This window comes from Coturnix japonica, chromosome 6 (genome assembly GCF_054131305.1).
Source record: "Coturnix japonica strain WE chromosome 6, WE-NBRP24, whole genome shotgun sequence".
NCBI classification, from domain to species: Eukaryota; Metazoa; Chordata; class Aves; order Galliformes; family Phasianidae; genus Coturnix; species Coturnix japonica.
The window spans coordinates 30,164,833-30,188,553 of NC_140668.1; the positions used below are offsets into that span (position 1 = coordinate 30,164,833).

General features: G+C 39.0%; 1 protein-coding gene across 7 annotated transcripts in view; it reads left to right on the forward strand.

The window, feature by feature from the left end:
• ZNF536 (zinc finger protein 536) overlaps positions 1–19,438 on the forward strand; it is a 314,380-nt gene extending 294,942 nt beyond the window's left edge. For all 7 annotated transcript variants that reach the window (XM_085551816.1, XM_015874058.3, XM_085551820.1 and 4 more), the window contains one exon: positions 17,705–19,438. In XM_085551816.1, the coding sequence (XP_085407942.1) occupies positions 17,705–17,937 (233 nt within the window). In that variant the 3' untranslated portion in view covers positions 17,938–19,438. The remainder of the gene's footprint in view (positions 1–17,704) is intronic.
• Positions 19,439–23,721: the final 4,283 nt, after the last annotated feature.

Sequence of the window (23,721 nt, forward strand, 5' to 3'; positions counted from 1 at the left end):
CCTATATATCCCTGCCTTCGCCCAGCAGTGGGATTACCAACAGGAGTGTCTCTCACCCTTGTTACCTTTTGAGCCCAAGTAGTCCAGTGATTATTTGTGCTACTTCTTACTATTGTATGGGTTGAATTTTTTTGTTTGTTTGTTTTTTGTGTCTATTGCTTTTTTTGGCATATATGGCTAAAATCTAGAGATCCTCCACCCTACTCATCCCCAAAAGCAAGAGGTACCTGCTGAGCTTTAGTTCTTATCACTGTATAACATTTGGCCAACAGGACCTGCTATGACCAGTGGCTTTTTTGCTTCCACCATGTGGAATGTGATTTCCTTGTGATGAGCACATGCTACCTTTTTGTTTGTTTGTTTGCTGATAGACTTGTGGCTCTGGAGACAGAGAATGTTTGCTCATGGAGCCAGGTGGAACCTTAGGAAACACTTCTTTATAGAAACGGTAGTTAAACACTGGAATAGGTTCCCCAGGGAGGTGGTCGAGTCACCATCCCTGGATGTGTTTAAAAGCCGTTTGGATGTGGTGCTCAGAGATATGATTTAGCAGAGGGCTGTTAGAGGTAGGGTACTATGGTTAGGCTGAGGTTGGACTTCATGATCTTTGTGGTCTTTTCCAACCTGAGTAATTCTATGATTCTATGTTGGTATTGCACATGCGTGACCTGGGCACAGGTTTCCTGCCTGGCATTCCATGCTCACATATTCACAAGGAGGCTGTTGTTGTAGATTACTTTGTTCCAGTTCCAGGTTAGAGGGCTGTGAAGCCTGTAAGCCCCTGTGCCATTCCCCACCATGCCCAGGACTGTTGCCACCCCAAAACATGTGGCAGGTCACAACAGGTTCATGCAGTTTTTCTATAAAACAAAGAAGCAGAGCTGGTTTTGACCTGGTTTTGTTCGTTCTCTTTTTTCCCTATGGGTAAGGAATGTGGTGCTATGTTGCGTGACTTGGCCTCTCCAAGAGGACAAGGGGGGAAAGTGACAGGAAGGGAAAGTTGTGGTTAAAGCATGAAGAAGCAATATTTCTTCCAAAATATGATTTCTAATATGTCAACATTTAAATGTGAATTGTTCTGATCAAATATTTACTGCTATCGGGAGCCGTGTAGAACATTAATCTTAATTTGTTTTTCTTTTTCTCAAAAGCAATGACTCCAACATAGCTGGGAGATCTGCGTCTTTAAAAATAAATAATGTAGCAGAACGACATATTCTTTGGTATAGAAATGCTAGCCTGTGGCATCTTCTGCAACTACAAAGCAGTCTCAAGCGAACTTTCTTCCCTTTTTATTAATAATTCCCTAAATCATGGAGGAATCTTTAAAAGTTCCCCCTCGTTTTCCTCTTGTACTCCTCTCAGCTCTGCCTCTTGCTCACACTGGCTCATTTCCCACCGTGTCTTATGGATGGGGATAAATCTGGGCATGCACTTTCAGGAGGATGGGCTGCAGCCTGCTAATTCTACGTGCAAACACAAAGTGAGTTTCCTCTCTTCTATTCCGTTTTTTTTTGTTAGCTTAGGGTTTTTTTGGAGGTGTTTTTTTCTTTTTTTTTTTTTCTTTTTTCCTGAAGGTGGCAGTGAAAGAAAAAAAATCACACCCTTTGAAGATTTAGGAATTTTATTACAAAACAGATGGACAAGTACTGTATTTTACCCATTTCCCCTTGTGCCCATGAGCGCTGACAATGAAAACTACAGCTCCTATAAAGTGCTGATCCAATTGTGAAAAGGTGGCCTTTCCCAGCAGCCTGGCACAATCTAACATTATCCCAGCTTATAAATAAACGGATGGGCTGAGCCACTTGGTGTTTTTTTTTTTTTCTTCTCTTAGTCCTTACCAAGATAATTGAGGATCATAATGGTGGGAAAGGACTGCAGTCATCATTCGCTGCCTGTCAGGTATCAGTACTCATCTTCGTGTCATCCGTCACCATTGAACCACTCTGTCATCTTTCCCCAGCCTTCAGCGCCGCTCCTTCTCATCGTGTTCATTATCTCCGGCTCAGACCAAGCCCCCTCCCCCAGCTCCTGTAAATGCATCTTTGTGCGACTCTCAGTCTTCTGATTATGAATCGATGATCATGTGGTGTAAGAGAGATAGATGGCTTTTAGTTCCATCTTGTCTTCTCTAATTGTAAAATATTAGTTACATTAGACTGTGTCTTTTGATTAATGGAACTTATTTGGAGTGGCCTCTCCCAGCCCTCCCCCTTCCAAAGTCCTCCACTGACTTTTGAGAATTGAGTGATTTCACTTAAAGCAGACAAATAGGCCCTTCAGCAAGGAGATAGCTCGGCTCTAATATTGTGGGCAAAGCGAGCTCACAGAGACAGAGTTGTGTGTGTGTGTTTTTGAAGAAAGGCTTCAACTCTGGCTAGACAAACACAGACCATTTATTACCGTACAGTAATGCTGTTTTGCAAATCCAGCATTTCTTATAAAGCTGCAAAACAGGACATAAGGCTGAATGCCTTTTGAATTAAATTAATCTTAGATAGGAATTAGGAGCATCCTTGCATTCAGTTTGGATGAAACAGGTCAATCCAGAACTTTGATGTATTAATGCTAGCATAAAGTGTTATCTTAATACTCTCCTTTATACTTACAGGACATATCATCAGCCAAATGTCTCTTCCTTGTACATCTGACACTGTGAGACATTCGTCCTTTAATACAGAATTTATCTTATTTGGCACTATTTACCTAAACATGGTCGGTTGATAAAGTCCTTGCTGTACAAATGGAAAGGCAGTTGACTAAATCCCTTATTATAAATAATCACTGTCTATCTTTCAGTGTAAATTCAAGGACATGTTCACTTTCAAGCTATCAGTTCAATTAGAAAAGGTCTATTCACTGTCGATGTCTATATCTCATGGAAATAGGAAAGCACAGTTAATAAACAAATCAAACTATTTTAAAAAATAGCACAGTGCATTACGAAGTGACAGTAGCACTGTCAGGCCACGTGCTATATAGATATGAATGCAAACAGTTCAATCTATATATAAAAAATATATAATATATACATATATATAAATATATATATATATATATATATATTGCTACCTTCAGGATTTAAATCTGACCTTTGTGTCTTTTCTTTATTTTTTTCTTTATTTTTTCTTCCCAGTACTCAAATGTGTACCATTATTGCAGGATATACTGCTGACAACATACCCACTGTGTATAAAAATCTAAAGGATAGGTTTGTGTTTGTATTAAATGCCAGCTAAGTCCCAGGCAATTTGCGTCTTTGTGTTAAAGAAAGGGGAGCTGGTGCAGGGCTGTGCAGGGTTGGGGGCTCCTTAACTGGGCAGTGAGGCAGAGGCTCGGGCTCCTTGCCTGCCTCTAGTGCTGAGGCTGCACTGTGGGCACCTACCTGCTGCTGAAAGGCTCTTGCTGCAGTAGGCACATGATGGGAGAGAAATCTTTTCCTTCCTTCTAGAGGCAAGTAACTTTCTAGCCTTTACAGTTCTGGGAAATAATTCATAGTAGGAATCCAGAAAGCTGGAAGAAGTCTAATTGGAAACTCAGAATAACTTATTTTGTACTTATGTATACACACACACACACTTACATATACTTATACTTACATATATATGTGTGCGTAAGTCTAAAATAAAATCTTATTATATTAATCACTTCTTGTGGAATTTAAATGAGATACTTCATTAGCCTTAGCCTTGATACCCAAATGCTCTGTACAGGAGAGGGCTCTGTGCAAGGCTGAGCCCTGAGCTCCCACATCTCCATGCACTTCCAGTCCTGTGTTCATCTGACATCAAGATTTGGCTCCGGTTGAATATTTCTGTACAGTATTTACCACCCTTGGAGGAGTGATTATATTTAATGGCAGAATTTCAGTTGACTTCTCAATATGTATTGAGTTGACCTTTAAGTTAAACCACAGATTAATTTTTTTCTTAGTTGTCGGTTTAAGTGCATTTATAGCCCTCTTTGTTCTGATCAGCGTAACAGTAGATAAAGTTACCTGGGTCGGATTATTTGTTGAAATCAGAGGAATTGCGTGGCTTCTTGAGAAGGCAAATATTTTGTCCCCCTCTAACAGCTGTATACATTAGTTTTGTTGCAAAATGATTTTGTTTTATAAACAGAGACACCCATGTGAGTATCAGTTTGCTTGAAAGCCCAGAGCCTGACATTGATTTTATGTAAGTAAACCTTCTCTGGAAGACAATGGAAGCCAACAAAACTTGCTTTAGATGGAGTGGCTCCCTCGGAGACGGCAGTGTTTGGCAGCACTGCTGCCATGGCAGGAATGTTCTACTTATTTTTGCTTCTCGTGAGCGTGACATGCTGTGCTGGACTGCGGTTCTGCAGAGATAGAGAAGGGTGATTTTTTTTCTGCTAAATCATCAAAAAACAAAAACAAAAAAACCCCAACCAAACAAACCCATAAACACCTGAAGTGGATAAGTTGTTTCCTATTGCCTAAGGAAACTTTAGTATCTTGGACTAGTACTACTTTATACAAAAACAAAACCAAAAACAAAACAACCCAAAAACCTAAGTAATGCTTGGTCTTCAGTATGCTAAGAAAGAAGGTTTAGGCTGTGGATTTTGTTTTCTTTGTTTTTGTTTTTTTTTTTCCTGTAACATATGGGCTATGTTACATATTGACCCTATGATCTTTGTTGCATGCCATCACTTGTGCTGAAGTGCTTAGGTGAGAGCTGAAGCCACCCCTCAGCTTAGATCTGAGCCCCACCTGTGCTGGATGCTCATGGGGCTGTTTGTTGGTCTTCAAGCAATGTGTGGACAAGCAGCTGGGCTCAGGGGTTCCCATAATAATATTAAAATTACCACCCCCACCATTACATGGTGGTGAAGCTGGTGGCATCCTCAGAGCCCTCTGTCCTCCCACATCAGAAATCAGTAGGGCGTAATTATATGGAAAGTGGGTTCAAAATGAAAGAATGCTACATACCCACTTTTAGCCCCAAGCCAATCCTCAAGTCTTTTCTGCAAACCTTCTTAAGTAAGACTTAGATGATGAGGCCTTGCTTCAGGGGCAGCTTATGCTCGGGTACTGCGTGAGCCTATGTTCATTCCCACACATGTCTGCAGGATGACTTACAGGCTTTATATTATGCATAACCTTCAGCAATTTGCTGAATCAGGGCCTAAATACTGAAATATTCTTTAGTAGTGCTGGCTCCACAATGAAACTCTAGAAGGCACATTTCCCTCTCAGTGTCTCTCCATAAGACTCATCAATGATAATGGAGTTACATTAGGCACATCTAAAGTTAATTATACAGTTACCTCTCTCTTGGCCCCTGTTTGTCAAAGAGAATAGGATAAAAAAATCCTTTGTCTTCTAACCTCTATTTTTAAATCTCTGTTTGGACTTTGATCTGCCATTTAGATGACAATGTAAAGGGCAAGTGAAAACTTTTGGTAGGTGGGCCTGGGTATTTGTAAGCTGTGAACCAGCTTGGGAAAGGTTGTGTTAAGAAAACCTGCAGGAAAGAATCTACGGAAGTAAAAGTAACGTTTAAGGCAGTTTGTTGATAAATGGTAGCAAAGCTTTTCCTTTGTAGAACGAAGTGGATGGCGTTAAGGGGTGCTGATTTATATCTAGGGTCTGAAGGTATGCTTGAACTGGAAAAATAAATGCTAGTAACTCACCAAAAAGTTGGGAATTTATAATGTAGGGACAAGATGAGTGAAGCAGTAAATCTTGAAATTCTGTAATTCACTGCAGGTTCAAAACTAAATTGTAGTTTTTTTGTTGTTTTACTTTTTTCTTTTTTGCCTTTTTTATTTTCTTTTTTTCTTTTTAACATGCTTTCACAGTTAAATATGGAGAACCAAAATCCTCTATCACAGGTGCAGTCATCTGAATGTCTTGCTTTCAGTTTATCTGCACGGTACGGAGGGATGCCAGGTTTCTGTGGGGATCCAGTAGCTTTGACATACTCCAGTTTACAGTACCTGAAGTGTGCTCAGCTGCTAATGCATTTTGCATGCAAGATCACTGTGCTTCAGTGTGACAGCTAAGAAAAATGTCATTTTTATTTTTAATTGGAACAGGATACAATTTTGCCCCCCCACCCACCCCCCCGCAAAAACAGAAAAAAGAATAGAAGCATAAAATACGATTCTTTGTTAAAGATTTGTTTTACAAGAGTCCAGTCACAAACCATCTAGTACTTAATAAAGTCAAATTCCTTCCCACATGTTCCTGTGTGCCCCCGTGGAAGCCAGTGGGAGCTGCACATGAATACCGAGTGCAGGGTTTTGCCCTTAGGACTGAATTTCCTCACTGCCTATTCCTTTAGACTGTCTTTTGGTTAACAATCTGTTTGCAGCAGGCTAGGGCCAGAGAGGTGGTGTACACCCCACTGTTCAAGTCTGCAGGAAAATATTCTATGGAGGGCTACTTAATAAAAATCAACTTGCTCCAATAGTCATTGAGAAATACCTCAACTGTTAGCAATCAATCGAGGGCTGAGTTTGAAAAAAAAATAAAAAACACAAAAGGACATCAAAGAGGTTCTCATTCCCAGTCTATTGCTCTATTTAAGGGTCCTATAATTCGGTGAGGTTGTGTGCTAAATAATTTGTAAGCCTTCAGAACATCCAGGTTATTGTTTGTGGACAGATGGTGCATCACATTTTATTGCTTATTCCTTCTGTGGTTTCTCATATGCAGGACTGATGTGCACTCTGAAGTCTTTGTTTCCTTGCTAAAATCTCTAATCTAAAACAGGCAATCAAGCACACAGACAGTGCTTCAGAAAGCATAATCATAGTTTTAAAGGGGGGAAAAAAAGCGTTTCGACTGCAGTTAGGAAGCAGATGCGTTTGCTGAAAATGCAGAAGGTTATCAGAAGAATTAAAATAGGAAAATAGATATAGAATTCGGAAGCCTTGAGGAGAGCCTGTGCTTGCTTTGGGAGTAGGTGTGCCTTTTCCTGGAGTACCTGCTTTGTATCTCTCAGCGGAGCTGGCGCAGAGAGAGCCTTTAGAGCCCGGCTTTTGCTTTCACCTTGCCCCCCGGGACTGGCAGCCTTTGTCTCCCACAGGCAAGTAGCAGCCGTGTTGTGATCTTGGAACTGCGGCTGCCCCGAAGAGTTAAATCATGTTGATATACAGGAAGGAAATGGAATAGACTAACTCTGCTCTTTTCTTCCTACGGATTTTTCTTTTTATTCTGAAGATAGAATTACTGTTTGTAAGCATCTGAAAGTCATTAGTGGCTCTGCAGTCTGTCAGGTGCCGACGCAAAAAACTGCTGAAACTGAACGGGTTCCTGTGCAGAGTGCTGGGAATTTGTCATGTGCTGATGAGCAGTTATAATAATATATGAGCAAATCACAAGCATTCTGCAAATTAATCAAATTTTTTTTCCCTTCTCCCTTGTCTCTGGGAGAGTGGCTTTGCCGGCAGACGTAGGTGAAGCAGTTTTACTCACAGATGGTAGCTCTGGCATCAGATGGAATTTATATAACAGTAATTCTGATTTCCTGCCAAAGTAGCACTGAAAACACCAGGGAGATTGTACAAGACAAGTCATGTGGTTTTGCTGAGGTTGTTGTGGGAAGTTTAAGGGGGGAAATCTCAAATTTTCCTCTTTGCATTTATTGTTTTAGCCTGAAGGGCCAGAAATCGTACGCCATTCTGCCATAGGCGAAATCCAACACATCTTTTTTTATGAATTGCGCTGAAAGAGTGCTTCACAGCTGTTGAAACTGCTGGCAGGGGGAGAACCACATGCCTCCTTACCCTTTCTGTTCCCTTGCAAGGATTAAAGGAGGGAGGGTTCATGAGGTTGTACGCTACACGCGGGGGTGGCAGGGCCTCCCCCTGCAGGAAGCGGCACCATGTTCGCTCACCTCACGCTGCCCCACAGGACCGCTCCGAGGGGGCTCACCAGGCCGTGCTAGTGGGTGGGCAAAGGCTCTTCCCCCTCATTAAAAGCAGGTATTTTTTTTCAGAGCAGTGAGCCTGGCCTGGTTAGTTGCATCCACACTGGCATTCCCATTTGATTAGAGGAAGGAAGGGCGAGCACGCGGAGTACTTGCTCTACAGCCAACACAACTGTGGCAGTGGGTCCAGTGTGGACCTTGGTTGGAGCAGCACAGGGGTGTTAGCATTGCAGGCTCATCAGGAGGGTGAAAGAGCAGAATGAGGCCTCGTGGCTTCTGAATGAGACTGCTGTTTTAAAAGCAAAAGCAGTCTTCCTGGAAAAATATTACAGTGTTTTTCTAATGGCAGTGTATTGAGTAATGCACGGGGCATCGTGAGACTGCTGTGACACTAAAAGGAAAAAATAGAGGAGAGCAGAATGGGAGAACTTTCAGGGGCTGTTTTTAATAAAGAGGTGAATTCTTTCTGCAGTAGGAAAAATGATAAAAAGATGGCGTATCAGCTACATTATGCAACAAAGTAATGCTGCTGTGTTTTTATAATGTAAGGCACTGCCCATTTGTTTTGGTTTACGTGACTGCAGTGAAATAAGTGGATTAGACTGAAAGTTTAGCATGCTTCATTGCAGCTGGTTGCAGACATCTGTCATTCCTCAGCCATACATTCTGGATCATGCCAAGAAGAAAAAGCAAAGTCTGACACCTTTCATTTTAGAGAGCCTTTTATAGAAAAGAGAAGGAGAAGGGAAGAAAGCATTTCCTTTGTGACTTAATAAAAAAGACACTTTTTCTATGACAACATCAACAGTACTTTCCAGAGGAAGAGGTCCCAAAAAGTTAATGCTCAATTTATTCTTTGCAGACTTTTAATTTTTACTGTTGTAGCTCCTGATTCGTTGAATGGGTAATGATAAAAATAAATATTCTCTGTGCAAGTGTGTGTGCAGTGCTGGCTGGTAGGGCCGCAGTCTGCAGCCCCCGCAATGATTTGGGGTGCCACAGTTGTGCTGCAGGCCTTGCTTGCAAAACTCCATAAGCAGGTCACAGGAGTGTTTTATGGAATGATTAGTGGGATTGTGAGCTACTCCTGGATAATTTGCAGTATTAGCTATTAGTAAGCTGGATATTTATTTACTTAGTGTTTTGTTTTTCCTCAGTCTCTTTACTAATGTGTCACTGTAGATAGAGAATCATGAGTTAGGTGACAAGCTATAATGTGACAAAATACCACCTAAATTACCCCAGTTACATAACAAAGCAACAGCTGCAATTAAAGGAGAACATGCTTATCCTACTTGGCATTATACATGCAGAAAGCAATTATTCTAGCTTTGGGTCCCAGTTCAGCAAACCTTACTCCATGTACCTCTCAATCTCCTTAAATTTAAGTGACTTGTGGAAGATGGGGGGTTTCTGATCGTCACCTTGTTGCATGCATAGGGGCAGCTGTTCATGTGGGGCAGGCTATTTGGTTGCAAAATATAGTCACTGACAAGACCTTGCCTATTAACACCTCTGAGCTGCCTGATCTTCTACCAAAATCTCAGTGCCCCCAGTACAGCTTTTATTCTGGGAAATCACAGCTACATTAAATTAAAAAGAAAAAAAAAAAAAAAGCTTCATTCTAGAAGTCTTAAATGTTTCCTGAAATAATAAATATTTACTGAGACAATTAAAAAATATGACAGAACATTAGACAGAAAACTTGTGAATGGCCTAGTAGGAAAACCGAAATATTTCCCTCAAGGGGGTTAAAATGTGAATGCACTGTTATTTATGTGATTAAGACTAGCAGAGGAGTGAATAGGCATAGCAATTAACTGCAATATGTAAGTAAAGACAAAGGTGGGATTCTGAAGATGTAATTTTGATAAGTAGAAGAGCTTGGGGTTTCTTAATACTAAAGAATACTGCCGCTTGCTTTCAAAACACATTTCCTTGACTGCGGACTTCCTGGGTCCAGCAGGCATGAAGGAAGAAGGTCATCTGGAGCTGTGCCCAGCACTCCATCCCTGTGGTGGAGCAGCCCCAGGGCTGGGATGCAGGGATGGAGAGGCTTTGCCTCTGGGCTTTGGAAGAATAAGAGCCGCTATGAGAATGTGGCACAGCCGCAGGTTAATACTTGTGTGTTTGGCCAAATAGTGTGAGTTGAGGGTTTGGAAGGGGGTTACAATTGAAGATTTTATGAATTCCTCTAACTCTTGCCGTTATAAATTCAATCAGAGGTTTCCTACTGTTTATGACTGTTACTGAGTGCCCTTGATAAGAACTCTGTCCTCCACTTATGTGTATAAACTAAAGTAAATAAATATGAAAAATTAAATGTAATTAAATTTACCAAAGCATGGGACAATGATAGTCTGACATTTTGAGCTCAATCAATGACAGCATTCCCACTAACCTCATTTGGGGTGCACTGAGGCACTGTGCTCGTAACTCATGTTGTCATGTCCAAAACCAAGTCAGTGCTGCTGGGCATGGGCACTTCATCGTGTGGCCACTGCTTAAAATGTGTGAGTCTTTAGAGAACAAAGTCTGAAGGTGTTTTTCAGGACAATTCGTGTTTTACAGGATTCAGTAATGTTTTGTATTTATTTAAGAGGACCTTTCAGCTGGTAGTGTTCCTTTTCCCCTCCACCCCAAGACCCATTCTTAATCAGAAGATCCTGTGTCGAAAGCTTACTCTGAAAACTAAAGTTTGTGCTGAGTGTCTGCAGCTGAATAACATTGCTGTTTTATCCTCTTTTCAAGAAATACAAGAAGTTTGTCTTCCCAGAAGATCATAACTCACCAATATATCATTGGAAACAAATGCTTTGTGATAGTCTTACTTAGTGTACTGCAAAGGGACAGCAAGTTCCTCACTCTACCTCCAAACATAAGTAATTTCCACACCATGTGTATATAGCAGAGGTAACAACTGTTTAATTTCTGTTGTTTTCCATAATTTTGTGACTGAGTTTGTAATAAGGGATGCGTAAGGGAAACCATTAGCATTTTCTGCTTATTTCTCTTTATTATGAATGTACATTTGGTTGTGTTGTACTTGTTTCCCTTTGGTTGTTTTACATAGAAAGTTTTGAGGGTTATTTTTCACCTCTTTTTTTCTTTTATTTATTTATTTATTTATATATTTTTAAGAGGATGTTTTCTTAGTCTGAACCTCTCCTGCAATGGCCCAGTTCTTTACCATCCCAGCACTGCAGGTACCTGGGGACCAAGGGTGCTATTCTCACTGTCCCATCCCAGCAGTGGCTTTGTGCTGGGTGGTGACCTCTGGACAGGGCCGTGCACCTCATTGCTCCCTATAGAGGGATTCCTTCTGGATCATCCACCTGGGATGATGGTCTTCTCAGTTGGATGAATCCTTCTAGTTTTAGGTCACTGCTTTCCAAACATCCTTAATGTGTTTATTTAGGGCAAAGCTGCTGGCTGTATTTTGCGATGAGATGGATCTTGAACCCCAACTTATCTTTTCTTAATTAAGAACTTATATATGTCTTGCAGAGAGAGAGAGGTTTATTTCCAATTCAGACTTGAGCTGCCCCTGGAAGCATCTGCTCTGTATTCTCTAGGTGTAATTTAGGTAACGTGATTTATGCGTGAAGTGTTTTAAGAAATACATACAGGGTGAGCCATAGTCTGGTGCCTCTTACAACAAGCAGTTCCTCCAGTTTCCTTTAGGACTATCCGTAGGACTGAGTCTGTGATTAATGAAGGAATGTACTTGAATAGATGGTGTTTAGAGGGTTGCCTTATGCATCTCACAGCAAATACTCAACCCAAAACCTTAGTGTTGGTAGGTGAAAATGTGCCCAGACATAGCTAAAATACAGATATCTATGCTTTTTATTGTATGTAGTTCTACAGTAAATTGTCAGGAAAAAAAAAAACCTTAGGCAAAGCTTTTAGTTTGTACAGCTATTCCTGGTCAACATAAGATAAAGAATTTTTAAATGTTAATTTCCTTCCTTTTTGTTATCCAATAAACATATAAACTTTGCAGAATATTGTAATTTTTCCCAAAAGGCCAACTTGTGTTGTGCTGGACCTGTATGTGAATAAACGTATACTTCTGAATTGTTATATAAAAACTTTTATTACATATATGAACCTGATTGGACGTACTTAATTTGCTTGGTATTTTGGGAGTTTCATGAAATGCATATTTTGAGACCAATAAAATGGAATGGCTCAATCAGAGACATTATTGTCTATTGGACAAATATATTTATTCAGCGTTTTCCCATCCATACTGTGATGCTCCAGATCAGAATGGTTGCTTTAGAGCCTTCCTGCTCTCATGGGTAATACAGACAGGATTTGGAATGTTTGCTGTGAATAGTAAATGTATTTATGAAAATTTATATATTAAAAAAAGGAAATGACACTAGCCAAGATTTAAATGAAAATAGTTCTCCCCTTTCTTGTTATTTTGTTATGATAGCATTGCTTTAAAATGGCGGTGCTCACCACCATACCAGGCATCCAGTGATTCTGGTCTGAGAAAGCCATGACATCTGTCTGACCGTCATTACTGGGGCTTTGGAGTGGCTGAGAAATGTGTGATTACAGCAGCAATGCAGAGGGATGGGGCATGTTGGTGCCATCCATCCAGGTCCTGCTGAGAGTGCCCAGCTATAGCCTGAGGTGATCCCTGTCCTGGGATTGGCACAGTAGCCTCAGGGGGGTTCAGACCTCTGGTGTCCAGCATCTGAACTGCAGAGATCTGCCTCCAAGAAATACAGACCTTTGAGGCTTTTCAAATATCTCTCAGTGATGGAGTCATTTATTTGCTTTAAAGAGCTAATGGCTGTTGTTTCCGATTTTCACCGAAAGGATATTCTTAAACTAAGCAAAGAAAACTGAAATGAGTTTGCTGTATTGCATCGCAGTAAATGTTATAGCCATTGGCCATCTCTGGAAAACATTCTGTCAGATAATCACAGCCATTTTTGCATTTTAAGGGAACAAATGTCATATCTAAGAACCATGTTTTTTTTCGGAACTTAATTATAATTTATAGTACATTGCACAGCATTTGTTTTCTATTCATCATTTTATTGCTCTTCTGCTTTTTTTTCCCCTAAATTTATGCATTGAATTGTGTGTCGGTGAGTCTGTATGTGCGTATCTGTGTGTGTGTATACGTACACATATGCAATATCATAAAAAGTGGTGTAGTGGGGACAACAGACGGCTTGTGTGTGATGTATTATTGGCATTTTTCTTTCAAATTACCGTTTTCTTGCTGCTTTGGGAGAAAGCCATGATTTTGCTGTGATTAGTACACTTTTAACAGTCTGGAATAAATTCCTGATCTTATTCATATGACTAGTCCAATGCCCATTTTTACGTTTTAGTGCAACCCCCTACATATGCGCCTGTAATACCACAAAAATAAGATGTTTCTTTGCAGGAATTTTTATAGAATTTGGATGCCGATCAAATATTTTTAGAAGTGGAGAATTAATGCAGCTTGACCGTGTAAATGATTTTTTTTAATGAGAAAGACTTTAGCATTCATCACTCTTTCTCTCTCCGTTGTTTGTGTATTCCTTTGTGCTAATCTTAAATAATGGATCCATATCAAAGTTAATAAATTAGTAACTATCAGCAGTTTGGATTACAGTAAGTAACCTGATGACACTATGTTGACATTGAGTTGTTATGTTTTTCAGTACTACTGTTTGAGTTTTAAGGATAAAATAAAGCAAAATAGGTTTGGCAAATATTTCAATCCTTAACAACTCAGTTATGGGTAGTAGCTTTATTTAAATCCCAAGTTCCCGCTTTAAATACATTTTCCTTTAAATCGTCATTAAAAAAAAAACAGACTTTGAGATCCATAGCTTTCCAAAAAGCTGCATTTTCTGACTCCATTCAGTTGAAGCACCATGTTGGGCTGCATCAGTCATGCCATGTTATGAAACCTAACACGATGTGACTGATGCAGGCTGACATGATGTGTCACAAAGCAACATGTCAGATCACAAACTTGAAAGAAAGAAAACAAACTTTTTTTTTCTCAAAGCCTAAATTAACAAAGCAGCATATTTTTTTAAAAAGGCGGGCTACTTTCAGACATTAAGGGATTTTTCTACATAATCATCCCACAAAGGGTTCTCTGTTCTGACCAGAAGGCATGTTCCATTCTGGCTTCTGGTTCTCTCCAGGTACAGGTAGAATGAAGTGCAGCCCAAGCTGCCTCAGCACTGCTGCCCATGCTGGGCCTTATTCAGGAGGGTCTGGATCACTTCAGAGAACCAGCTTCAGCAGGAGCTGGAGTTAATCAGCCCTCTTGGGGCAATCCGTACCACCTTAAATGTTACTGTTCTTTGAGTACAGCCACTGCTGTTGTCAGCTTAACTATTTTGTTATTATTTTCTGTGTCTCAGTTTCCTTAGAATTTCAGCTTCAGTCCAGGGGATTACTAAGTCTCTTCACACGCTCGGGTCACATACTTCATAGCATATTACTCTACAACAGGATTATTTCAGCTGCAAACAACACATTGTCCTCTATCCTCACTTTTTTTATCTGAGAAAGATGCACAGTAATTCGCTCCCCTTGTTGGCCTGCCCTTTGTCTAATTATCCTTACTGCAAATGCAATGCATTATACCTTATCTCCTGAAATATCAGGAAGCTTTCTTTTCTTTCTCTCTCTTTTTTTTTTTTTTTAGTGGGCTTTCATATAATTTTATTGGAAGATACGTAGTGAGTAAAATATATATGAACCATTGCTTGCTAAGAAAGATCCTACCAAACACTGATAGATAAAACGTTATAAATTTATTGCCAACTTATCTGGAAAGGGTTATTTTAAGAGCCTTCTGCCCACAACAAGTTTTTGAGCTATAATTAATGGATGGGCTACCTAAGAGAAATGGGTCTTTTCCTTCACCCCCTAGTTACAAGCAAATTGCAGATATTGTTATCTTTGCAAGTGAAAATAATCTCTAGTTTTTGTACTACTTCTGCTGTAAACAATGTACCGCTTGCTTTCCTATGACCCTCACTCTGTATACATATTTATATATTATTCATATCGGATTAAAAATGAATGTGCTCTTTACCACAGTTGTACTGCATAGTGACAATACAAATTAACTTATTGTGTACTTACTTTTCACAAGGCAGTGATGTGAAATTTTGATGGCCTGAAAAAGTACGTTGTGGGGGAGGCGATGCAGAACTGAATCCTTCTAGGTGTGTTTTATATTGTCTGATTTATTAAAGTTCATTGAATTAACAAATGACATTCTCCATACAGAACTGCTCAGGCTTGAATTTCGTTTAAGGGTGGGCAGAAAGAGTTTGCTTTTATTCTGGCACATAAGAGGTTGTTAGCTCCATCAAATGCTTGTGGATTCTTTGTTTAAAAATTGTGGGGGATAGTTAGGAATGTGTTGGCCATTTAATGGTAGCTACTTATGTCCAAAGCACCAAGAGGTGCTTGGTGAGATCTCGTGCTGTTGGTGAGCACTGCTCATTCCAGCTGGAAGAGTCCAAATTTCTCCATGCTACATGGTGTCTGAGGCATTCATTGTGTGGACACTGAACACATTGTACCTGTGTCCCTGTGTGTGTGCTTCCTGCATGCTGCTGATTGGAGCAGTGATCAAGGACATATGTCTTCTTTGGTACACCCAGCATATAAGATGGTCCAATTACCAGGATATCTTTTGTTTTTTTGCATAGCATTGATAGGAATGAAGTAAATAAGACCTAAGTGCAAGTTGTACCATTAGTCACAAACTAGCAGTTCATCTGTTCTTAGTAAGGGGAGCAGTCATCAGATGGTCAAATGAAACAAGAAATACAGGAATGGAGCTGGTGCTGCTGGTGTGGATACTGTAGTGTGTAGGTGGAAATGATGGTGGCAGACAAAGGAAAAAAAACACTTCAGTCCTTCACAGAGCAAGTCTTCTTCCCTTTACAAAATGTTTCATCCACTTTGTCCCAGGTATTTCAGGACAATATACCACACAGCTTTTTTCTGCTGGGGCAGAGGCTTTATCCAAGAGAGAGAAAAAGAAAGAGGAATTAAAGAATCTGAAACTGATTTGTAAATTCTATTGACTATTTCAGTTTCTGACAGTTAAAGGAGTAAATGTGATGATTGTGTTTTATCTTATTTTCTGAGTTTTCAACTATTTTTGGATTTTCTGAAATCAGATTTTCTCTAGACCTTCTTCACACTCAGGCAGTTCTGAGAGTGCTTCCAGTTTTCAAAACTATTGTATTCTAAATTTTTCAAGCATTTTGTGGTTCTGTATTGATTTTAGGACTGATTCTAAAAGGCACTAGGGACACCTTCAATCTCATTTGGCTATTTCCTCATATCTTCCAGTTGATTTTTTTTATTTTTTTTTTCTATAAAAGCCAAATCCATTTGCTGTAACATTATCTATGTAGAGGTTTATTTTTTGGTTTTTAGTTTTTTGGTGTTTTTTTTTTTTTTTTTTTTTTCCCATTGCTATTGCTACGAAAAATTTCCACTGAAATTTAGCATTGTAAAGATCAGCAACCTGCAGATTTCATTATTTTTATTCTTATGAATTTGTTGAGGGAAATGCCTTTATTTACTCCAGGAGAGAACCAACTCCATCACCAGATTTATGCATAAATATGCGAGTTGGATGTCCCACCTTAAATGGAGGTGAGATGGTCTCAGCTCCTTCCCACAGAGCGGGAAGTGTAGTCCTGTGCTATGCGCGCATCTGGTTTGTGCCTGCTAGATAGCACCACAAATGCAGAAGAAAATGTGCTTTTTGCGTTTGGAGATAGGGTATTGTTTTTCACTTATCCTGGCTTTATGTAGATGGTCTGGCACATTTATTTATTCATTTATTTGAGCGAATTAAAGCAAGCTAAGCACATTTGACCTCAGATGGTCCTGGTTTAAGTTAATTTGAGAGACAAAGCTCATAAAGTTCCAGTAAAACACATCAACAACTTCCCAGCATAGGTTGAAATGTGATTGCTGAAACATAACCTCCAAAACCAGATACAGCATGAAGGCTCAAAGTCACAATAATATGAAAAATATGGGAAAGCTCATCGATAGAGTTACTAAAAAGTGATGTCTTTCATTCATGCCTGCCTTTTGCAGCCGGTTGCTATTTCACACACAAGAAGTGCATCTATCCGATTTTGTGCATTAACATTCCTTTTCTAATCTGGCTTAGACATTTTATTTTAAAGCTGGTGATAACCTTGGGTCCCAGCCCAGCAAACACTTCTGTGCTTGTGCTACTTTACTCACAGGAATAATCTCGCCGGAGTAAATGTTTGCAGGTTTGAGGCCCTGGTTATCACAGTCCATTATTTCTTTCCATTAAAAAGTAATCTGCGTGATTAAAATAAAACATACAGTTCTTGACTCAGAAACCCACCCAAAGACAAAGTATGTTTATTGGACAGAGGGTCTGCACACTGTCATCCCTGAACTGCACTTCAATAAAAAAGATAATTAACATGTATAAGGAAAGGCAGTCTAGTACACGATAGCACCGTATTTACAAGAGTTTAGTTTGGATCACTGGCTGACGGATTTACAGCGGGGTGTGAGGAGAGAGAAATAACTGCACTTTTTGGGAAAACCTGTAGCACAGACTTTTTAAAACAGGGTTTCTTTTAACAGGCGAAGATCAAGAAGCACAACTTTCTTATTCTCACTGAAAAGATACAGATATTTTCTTCAGCGGGTGGGCTATCTGGTGTGGTGCATTTCAACAGCATGTTTTACTAGACAAACTGAGAAAAAAACTAACTATCCTTTTGTCATTTGTGCAGGTCACCGGCCCTTCCAGTGCCGATACTGCCCGTACAGTGCCTCCCAGAAGGGAAACCTGAAGACCCACGTCCTCTGTGTCCATCGCATGCCTTTTGACAACAGCCAGTACCCGGACCGCAGGTTCAAGCGCTCTCGGGCAGACTCGGAAGCTCCGGGGAGCCTGGAGGATGTAGCTGGCCGTGCAGCAGGCCCAGCTGAGCAGGCTGAGGAGGGTGGCCATGGGCTGGAGTAGACCCTGCCGGCCCTTCATGGCCCTGTGCTGCACAAAGCTTCAGTGGGCACAAGGGCCGCAGTCAGCTGGCTGCGTTCCAGGCGAAAGAATTGCGTGCCAACTCTCAGAAGTGTACAGGATGCTCCCAACGCTTAAGTGTGTATATATATATATGTATATATGTACCCACACGTGCATGTATATATATATATATTTACACACATATGCACATATGCAGTTATATACCCACTAAATATGTATCTACATACACACACATTCCATATGTGGGTGTGTTTAAGTATATATATTACGCTCGCCAAATAAATTTCCAGCCCTTGAAAATGGCTGCTAAACTGTTACCTGGCAACAAGTACTTCCAAACAATGTAGGTGGGATAATAAAGTGATCTAAAAATGCAAGGAGGTTGTTAGTTATTAAAAAAAAAAAAAAGAAAGAAAGAAAAAAGCAGGGCAGTTTCAAACTTTGAAGTGGTCTTTGTCCAAAAATAATGCTCTTAACAGAAAAATGATACTGTCTGAAGGATTTAGCGTTGCCTTGAAGATTGAGGGGCTGTGTTTTCATTGTTGAAAACACCTTTATAATATGACACCAGCTGCTGTCATTTGCCTAGCATAGTAATGAGATGTGTTGGTAGACTGCCATGGTGCCAGTCTGACTGGAGCTGTCATTGCAGAGAAAATCAATTCGAGTGGTGTTGCAACTGCAGTATAGGAGAAACCCTAGACGGCCCACAAGCTGGGGTCAGTACTGACCTGTACTGGCAAGCATTGCGATATTACATTTTCTTTCTTTCTTTCTTTCATTATTATTATTACTTTTTTTTTTTTTTAAATACACAGCCAAATGAATCAATGCTTAAAGAAAAATAAAAAATCTGCATCCCAATGTGTGACTGCAGATTTGAAGTGTGATTCCATTTTATTTTATTTTAGTATTATTTTTTTTTTAAATCATCTTCAGTATTGAGGGAAATGCTTTTATACTTTCTTGTGCTGATGAAGAAGTAAGTCGCTATAAAAGTAGAAGTGCGATATATAGAAATATTGTTTAGTGAAACTAGTCAGCCTTATCTATAGAAGGTGCTGGTGAGAAACAGAATTTTATTACACAGAGGGTTGATACCTTTCCTTTTTCTGTTCTTTTCACCTTGTTTTCTTTCAAACTTCTTTTGAATCCCTGTTTTTACACTTGAATGAAGGATTCCCCAGTCGTGCTTAATTTTCATGCATTAGTTTTTATAAGTGTTACAGACATTGTGCAGAAGTTTCTTCTGGAGCAAGCTCTTACAAAGTAGCTTGACTTAAGCTATGAATCCAAACATTCTGCTTTTTGTCTCTAATGAAGAAAAGTGTTTCAGCTGATATCTCTTTGTTTTTTGTAAACAAATGTGTTCTATATTTTTGCAGATTTTAGCTTTTTTACTGATTGGATGCTCCAAATTTATTAAGTTCTTTGCCACATAGGAAGCTTTTGAGAGTCTATAATGAACCACATACAAAAATAAATAAATAAATAAATAAATAAGAAAAATAACTAAAGGTTTATTCTGAAATTCTCTGAATGGCATAAAATTTTAGCCTTCTAATGTCCTTCCTTTGATAGAAGCAAAATTGGTGCTGTTTATTGTGATGGTAGAGAAGTATTAACTTCTTCTAAAACTAAATCATCCAGACCTAAAAAAAAAAAAAACACACAAAAAAAAGTCAATATTTCTTTGCAGGCTGGGAGCACAGAGTAAAACCCCAGGGCCTTAAAACTTCAGCTCTGCCTAAAGCAGTTTACAAAAAATACTAAACTGCAATCAATGTAAATAAAATTCTTAGCGCTACCCTGAGACTGGAAAAAAAAATCTCAGGCTAATAAGGAATACGGTTTGCATATGCTGTCGGAAAGGATGTCATCCAACTGAAGTTTCAGTTTAAATGAGGTCACTGTGTAACTTGGACCCATCTGGCACAGAGCAAGCTGCTTTTCTTGTTTTTCTAGTATAGTTCTCACTGCCTTACTTAAATCGAGTTGATAAACTTAATGCAACTGTTTCTATGATCCTAGATAAAGGATTGAAATGTTATTGAAACTTTCTGACTGTAGTAAGCTTTAGGATTTTAACTGCACTACTGTGTTTGGTGACTGTGTCAGTCGCTTGCTTTTGTGTGTTTGCGCTGCCTTCAGTATCTTAGCAAAAAAAGAAAAAAAAAAAAGAGAAAAAAAAGAAAAAAAATACAAACGCCCCCCACATTCCATTTCTTGCACTTTTGGAGCTCTTTCAGTATTCTTTTGTGTCTTCTGAGCATTTTCAGATACGACAGGCAATAATTCTGTTTGTGACACTGGAAACATCTCCTGTTCCTTGTGATGTGTGTGTTGATTCCATTTGGTCGGGTGCTACTGTCCCTATTCTCCCCTCTGACATAGACCTTTTTTCCAGAACATTTGTAACTTGTAATACAAACAAGTGACAGCAGCAGTGATGCATTGTCAGTTTCTGAATATCATCATGCTTCTCATATCTAAACATGTCAAGTTTTTTCTCTGTAACTTCTGTAGTCTGTGATACTGGTCATAATACTGTCTACATTCCTACACAAAGAAAAATTTCTATCTTGGAGGAAATCTGAGATCAATAGAGTAGAGGATTTTGTTGCTATGCTTGTAACAATTAGAAAACTTTGTATTTAAAGTTTATTCTTGGTCATTATTTATTATTATAATACATCAGTTGACAGAACTTTATTCTGGTATAGAAGTATTAAAAGTTGTTTTTTCAGCAATGACTGTTTTCTTTCTGCTGTTAGAATAAAAATGTCTTTGAAGCAGTACAGTTTTATCCAGTGTTTTACGCAATAAAACCTCTACCTCTGAAAAAAAAGTTTTCCTACTTGCTTATGTTTATTAGGAACAGCAAAAACATTATTTTCTGCAGCTTTGTCAGATTAAAAAAAAAGAAAAAAAAGTTAATGTCAGTAAGTTCACAGTTGTTAGGCAATTACTGGAGTGTATTATGCTGGGTGTGTGTGCTCAGTCCACTTATTAATCTGAACAAATCTATATACAGTATATACATATATATATAATATATATTGTGCTTAATTAAAAGACTGTGGAAATCTGTTTTAGCATGTAGTAATAATTGTTTTATATACTACTACATATGTACTATAGAAGAATTCTTGGGGTCTATCAAGCTTTGATTTGAAAGTGTTTGAAGTGTGTATCATACACTATGATGTATAAAGTCGTGTTTTCACATTAAAAAAATTGTTTGTATAGATCCTATATTTGGCTTTAGAAAATTGTGAGGTTTATTGTCATGATGCTTGTTAAGGAAGCTGCCTACGCTTCAAAGAATTTCCAGGTGCGGGAACCCTCCTGTTCTCCTGAACAAATCTTTTTTCTTCTTGTGTCTGGTTTGATTTACATATTTGAAAGCAATCAAATTAAAGGATTTTTAACTCAGAAGAAGAAGTAAAGATGAATAACACTGAAAAAAAAGATGCACGAAATATGAGAAACTGCAGCTAATACAGGGAGGAGAGGAGAACAAAAAAGGACCAAAAAAAAAGCTGGGAAGCAAAACAGTTAGAAAATTGAAATTTGAACATTAGATGAAGCGAATCCTACTCACAATGATAATGTTATGCTGCAACTTGAATGCTCTATTAGAAAAATATACAAAATTATCTGCAACTGCTAAAAATCAAACAGTGGAATCGTGGAAATTCAGCTGTACAGTTGCTTAGATCTGCAATAGGAGCTGATGTTAGCTGTGGATTTGTGGAGAGCGTGTATGGCGGTATCATCATGGAGCTGGTAACAAATTCTGTCATCTCCAGGGCAAATACCACAGGGTCCCTTCATCTGCATTGATGCTTTTCTGTGCTACACCAGATATTAAACAAAATCTAAGTGGTTAACCAATGATTTTTATATTTTGCAAAGTTTATCTTTCACTCCCTCTTTTAGTAGAAACCACTCTTCTTGAGTGTGGTTAAGTGTGTAAAAATGAGCACCAGGCACTGAGTGGTGATGGTCTTTCCTGCTCCATGAAACACAGATTTGACCACCCAAGTCTGAAAGAGAAATGCAGTTGTCTCACAAGATTCTGTTAGTAAAGATTTTTCTTCAAAGACTGCTGGTTGGCAGCTGTCAGAATGTGGGTGTTGGATACCTTGAGAGAGGTGTCTCCACCCAAGGTCAGAAATCTGCTCTCAAATTTAGGATACTGTTTGTTGAAATTTCTGTAAGAACTATAAGGCCTCCACCTATGGCAATTTGGAAACTGAATATTTCCCCTATCTGCTTAACATCTGTATTGCAACAGGGTATTATGGAGCTCTCACCTTGTGTGTTGTAAGCACGATCTCAAGAAAATTATTTGTAAGTATTGTTTTTTTCATTTCTGGATAGCACCACTTGGCATGATCCACCAAAAGGTAATCTCATTTCCATGGGGAAAGTTGGAGAGAAAGTACAACTGTGACATAAGATAATATTGAAAATGTGACTGAAAATGTGACCCAGCCCCCAGCCCCACGCTGTAAGAGGACTGAGAGGAGTTCAGCATCTCCTCACTTACTGGTGTTGGCTTTTATTCTTTTTTAATTTTTTTTTTTATTTTTTTTTTTATTGAAAAGGTCTCAGTGAACAGGGAAATTGCAGGAAAAGAGGAAGAAGAAAATTTAAATGATCCCAGAGTGAACTGTTTTGCTGTTAATACAGAAATACAGAGCAAGACACATTTAATGGGCTCTATTTTTTATTATACTATGCTGAATAATTAAGTTTGAGGCTAAGTGTCACATAGATTTATCTTTTAATTAAAAAAGCATGGTTCACGCATATTTGAGTGGTAGTCCAAATAAATGCAATATAGAAATTTATGTTTGTTTATCTAGGTGTTAATTACCTAGAGATTGTTCTGGATTACTTCTTTTTATAAAGTGTCATAGGCTCGTGTCACAAGTAATAAAGCTTAACAGTGGAACCTTATCAATTTGCTAACTATAACGCTAGTGTGACCTGGAGGAAAGGGAAAAAAAAACTTTGGAAAACGTTTTCTGTGTTCCCCATTCAACACATAAAAACCACACGCTGAACAAAGCAATCATTTTTAAACTGTTCACGCAAGTAAAAGTACGAATATATCTTCAGTATTTTACAGCCTTTCATACATGTAATTATTTATATAACACACTGTTATTTATGCCCGTGTACTACATGTTGTGTAAAGACAGATACGGTCAGCAACAAAATGTAGTTTACCTGGTGGGCAAGCTATTCATTTATTGCATGAAGTAACACTTACAAAGGCTGAGTGCTGTATTTAAAGCAAAGAAGCAGCAGATGCAATTTTCTTAATATTTTAAAGGTTTTACGGTGTTGCTAGCAACTGAGAGGATGGAAAATGCAAACTAAGTGTAAAGATAAAATATCATGCATTGCAGTGGTGCAAAGAAAGGGAATAATTGTATGTGGACATGAATTGTTCATCAAATTCTCTACCAGTCTGTTTTTTGTTTGCTTATGACCAGAATTTATGTCAATGCTCTGCAGAGCCACGTGGAAGAATGCAAAGAGCAGGCAGAGAGCAAACTTCCCGGCATGGCCAAGCCAAGGGGCTTTCCATCACGGGTGTAAATCAAATGCTGTCCACCTGATCGCGCAGGGGATCAACTGCCCCCACAGTGTAAAGGACTGAGAAATCTATTCTTCTCCTTGGTGCAAACATCCCCTTTGGGGGTTAATTATTTATGCTTTTCTCATAGTTCTGATGACTCACAGTAA